The following is a 4,005-nucleotide window of genomic DNA, read 5'->3' on the forward strand; positions in this document are numbered from 1 at the left end:
CCCGGTGAAAATCATTTGAACTTTGTTTCAGCACGTCATAAATAGAACGAGGCATCAGTTTACTGCATCCAATGTAGACAACATCACTGATTATAATGGGTTCTATTCTATACCGGACGCGAGCGGCGTGACAGTTCTATTGTATTTTGTCGCGCCGCGCAACGTGTTGTGACCGATGTGATAAGCATGAGTTCTGGGCCGCGGTGCGGCCGGTAAACACGCTTTAATGCACCGCAGACGCGTGCCGCAATGTGCAGATCAGCTCTAGTCTCTAACGTCACTTAATCTGCTGTTAAAATGAACCATCCATTCATCATATCAACATCATCATCATCATCATGCAAAACTAAGAATTAGAATCATTGTAATGTGACGATCAAATATAGGTGTGGGTGGGTGGCGGGCGGATAATTTGAAACTGCAGACTCGGGTGAAGTTTGAGCTCAACCGCGCATCTCTACTGACCTGGGTTGCCAGTAGCAAAGAATGGAGCGCGCTCTGCTGGACAAACTAAGTAATTACACCATTCAGAAGCATTTAATCTGCGTTATGTTCTGTAAAAACAATGTTCATATCGGATTCGCCGATACCGATATATCGGCGACAGGCTCCTATCGGCCGATAATATCGGCTAAACCATAGATTGGTCGGGCTCTATTTCTATGGTAATGTTCATAACCCTAAATGGATCAATGAGTGGCTTTGTTGATAAAGATAGCAAAATACTTCATCACTAACAATTCATCTCATACAAAATACTAAAGAACAAAGAAAGTGTGCTAGGTTAACTGTGCATTTTCTGTTATTATAGCCAGAGTCAGCTGTCACCAGACCAGGGCGCTATTCCTTTGCGCCTTATTTACCCCCTAAAGGGTGCATGTTAGTACCTTGTACATATTGTTACCTTTTTAAAAGGGTACTATACTGACCACTTTTGTACCAGTTATGTAAAATTGAGTGATTCTGTTGAGTACTGTTTTAACAGCATGCACGAAACGCTAAAGCCAGTGTGATGGGAGATGAAGAGGCGTTAGCACAGATCAGGAAGGGGCATGACACCATGTGCGTAATGCTGACCAGTCGATATAAAAACCTGGACACTGTACGCTCCGTCTGGGCCAGTGGTGATGTCAAGGTAAGTGCAACAGCACTCAAGCTGATGAGCGTTGATCAATTGTGGGACAGACCGATCGTAATGAGAGATCTGTTACTGGCTGATGGATACATTTACTGTGGCACATCGAAAATGTATTTCTAATGTAATCTAGTAAATGCTGTAATTGGCTATTATTGAAAGCAGCAGTACACTAAAAGCAGTGTTTGCATTTCCCTGCATGTTGCCCAGACTTCCCTGGATTCAGCTGTATCTATGAATGATCTTTCTATTGTGGTGGACGTCCTTAACATAATCAACCGCAAACCGTAAGCATCCACACGCATTATCACTCACTTCATCTGTCCCAGCATCATTTTAACAGAAGTTATAATAACAGAAATGATTCTCTTTCAGATCACTGTGGAAATTGGACCTCTGCACGTCCATCTTAACACAGATTGAGGAATTGCTGCAGAGCAAATATGAAAGGTGACTTATTAATGGTTATAACCTTGACTGTGCTGCAAAAAACTTGGTGAGCTGTCTATGTACAGTGGGTACAGAAAGTATTCAGACCCCCTTCAATTTTTCACTCTTTGTTATATTGCAGCCATTTGCTAAAATCATTTAAGTTAATTTTTTTTCCTCATTAATGTACACACAGCACCCCATATTGACAGAAAAACACAGAATTGTTGACATTTTTGCAGATTTATTAAAAAAGAAAAACTGAAATATCACATGGTCCTAAGTATTCAGACCCTTTGCTGTGACACTCATATATTTAACTCAGGTGCTGTCCATTTCTTCTGATCATCCTTGAGATGGTTCTACACCTTCATTTGAGTCCAGCTGTGTTTGATTATACTGATTGGACTTGATTATTGAAGGGGGTCTGAATACTTTCCGTACCCACTGTATGTAACCCATCTGAGAGGCAGGCCTGTCTATGTATATAATAATCATCTCTGAAGTGTATTTTGATGGACTGGGATGGGTTTTAACACCTTTAGAACCCTATATTTATACGTTTTATTTCTGTACATATTACATATACACTTATTATTTTACAATAATTTTACTAAACTATATTACGCTACTTTTTTCTATTAAGACATTAAATGGAAATTGTTCCATCACACATGGGTAAAATATTGGGTGTATTTTATTTAAATTTATGCTTCATGGTAACATCAGAATCAGGTGAGCGTAATGTCTCTTGTGCAGCTCATGAAGAGCACTTGACTGGCTGTTAATAAATATCCTGCTCACAAAAAGCATTTCAGATCAGTTGCTTAATCTTTTTTTGATTGCTTGGGTGACGGTATATTTATGGATTTAAACAGCGAGCAAGTTTACATGGTTTTGAGATGGCCATCTATCAAAGTCATGTACAGACACGGCGATCAAGTAACACATTTTCCTTGTCTTTCTAGTTATGTACAGACTGGTTGTATATCTTTAAAGCTGATTCTGAAGCGTTTTTGGCCTTTAATCTCAGACACGCTGACTGCTCCTCCGTCTGTAGGAGTAGACATTACTCGAGAGGAGAGGTTGGTACATAACAAACACTCATACTGTGATTTTTAGCTTGAGTCTCTGTTAGTTATGCATATCATTGATTTCTTTTCATTCCTTAACTTGTTCTGTGTTCGCTGTGCTGGCTGATCTACTGATGATCCTCAGTTTAGCCAAACATATTCTGCCCATGGCTAACAATGTAGTCAAATAAGTTTAATTAAAGCAAAATGTTAGTTTAATTTAGCCTTTTAATGAGCCATTAGCTGCTAAATGGAAAATTACTAGAGTAGGTCCCTGCAGTTTAAGCAGTTGTTTTTGTCATGTGACTAGAACGTGTTTTGTATTGGACTGTTGTACTGTTTTTTTTTTGTTTGTTTTTTCTCCAGGCATCGGAAATGTAAAGCATGCTATAAGCAGCTGAAGAACCTCAGTAATGTAGTGAAGAACAGGGCGGAGCAGGTTGGTCGTCATGGCAGCACTTTCAAAGAGCTACAGCTACTTATGGCCCCATTGTACTGCTGACACGCACTCCTCAATCTCCAAACACAAAGCTCCGTCATAGAGTCCATAACGAGGCAAAGTACTGAGCTTCATGACTGAACTTGAATGGACTTTTCACCTAGCACTTACACAAGTGTGTGTGTGTGTGTGCTCACACACAAGCACACTTTGGAGTATCTATATAGGTATTTGGTGGTTATTTTCCTAGTGGGTAAACTTCGTTTTTTTTTCTTTGAAATGCACAACTTGTTTTTGTAAACACTAATAATAAAGATGAACTTTCATATGAAAGAATTTACCAAAAACATTTAGTCTTGCAACTCAATGCAAATTATAAATTTTTTTTTTTTTTTTTTTAAATGCTTTGTTTTATTCACTCTAAAAGTGTGGTCACATTTAATCAGTGGGCGAAATCCAGTCTTTTCAATAGGAATCTATGTGATCAAGAGTTTTGGCTGAGGACAAAAGTTCCCTAAGCAGATCTTGCACATTTCTGAATATGTCACATCTACCAGCTGAAAAAATGCTTGGTTTGAAAGTAACTTTTGTGTAAGCCAGTGGCGTAGCGAGTCAGCCCCGGGCCCATATGCAAAAAAAATTTTACGGGCCCCCCCATGGGCTCCAACTCGGTTAACTTAACTTAGGCCCTATTGTTGATTTTTCTGATGTAAATAACGTTACGTGAATCGTGACTATTCACAAGCTGTTTTATTTACGGTATAGGCTAATGCTTGGAAATGATGTTTAAAGTTTTCAAGTCCATTATTTGTAGCACGCAAGCCACTCAATAATCGCAGCTTTGTGCTTTGTTAATACAAAGTCTCAGCCTTCTGTAAAATTATGTTTAAAGTTTTCAAGTCCATTCATTATTTGTAGCACGCAAGCCA

At 39.1% G+C, this 4,005-nt stretch overlaps 1 protein-coding gene across 3 annotated transcripts in view; it reads left to right on the forward strand.

The window, feature by feature from the left end:
- LOC107695340 (katanin p80 (WD repeat containing) subunit B 1) overlaps positions 1-3,308 on the forward strand; it is a 14,802-nt gene extending 11,494 nt beyond the window's left edge. For all 3 annotated transcript variants that reach the window (XM_016495202.1, XM_016495204.1, XM_016495203.1), the window contains exons 15-19: positions 986-1,135; positions 1,346-1,422; positions 1,511-1,585; positions 2,533-2,649; positions 3,004-3,308. In XM_016495202.1, the coding sequence (XP_016350688.1) occupies positions 986-1,135; positions 1,346-1,422; positions 1,511-1,585; positions 2,533-2,649; positions 3,004-3,139 (555 nt within the window). In that variant the 3' untranslated portion in view covers positions 3,140-3,308. The remainder of the gene's footprint in view (positions 1-985; positions 1,136-1,345; positions 1,423-1,510; positions 1,586-2,532; positions 2,650-3,003) is intronic.
- The last annotated feature ends 697 nt before the right edge of the window (positions 3,309-4,005 follow it).

The sequence above is a fragment of the Sinocyclocheilus anshuiensis genome, unplaced genomic scaffold (assembly GCF_001515605.1).
Source record: "Sinocyclocheilus anshuiensis isolate Anshui unplaced genomic scaffold, SAMN03320099.WGS_v1.1 scaffold282, whole genome shotgun sequence".
NCBI classification, from domain to species: domain Eukaryota; kingdom Metazoa; phylum Chordata; class Actinopteri; order Cypriniformes; family Cyprinidae; genus Sinocyclocheilus; species Sinocyclocheilus anshuiensis.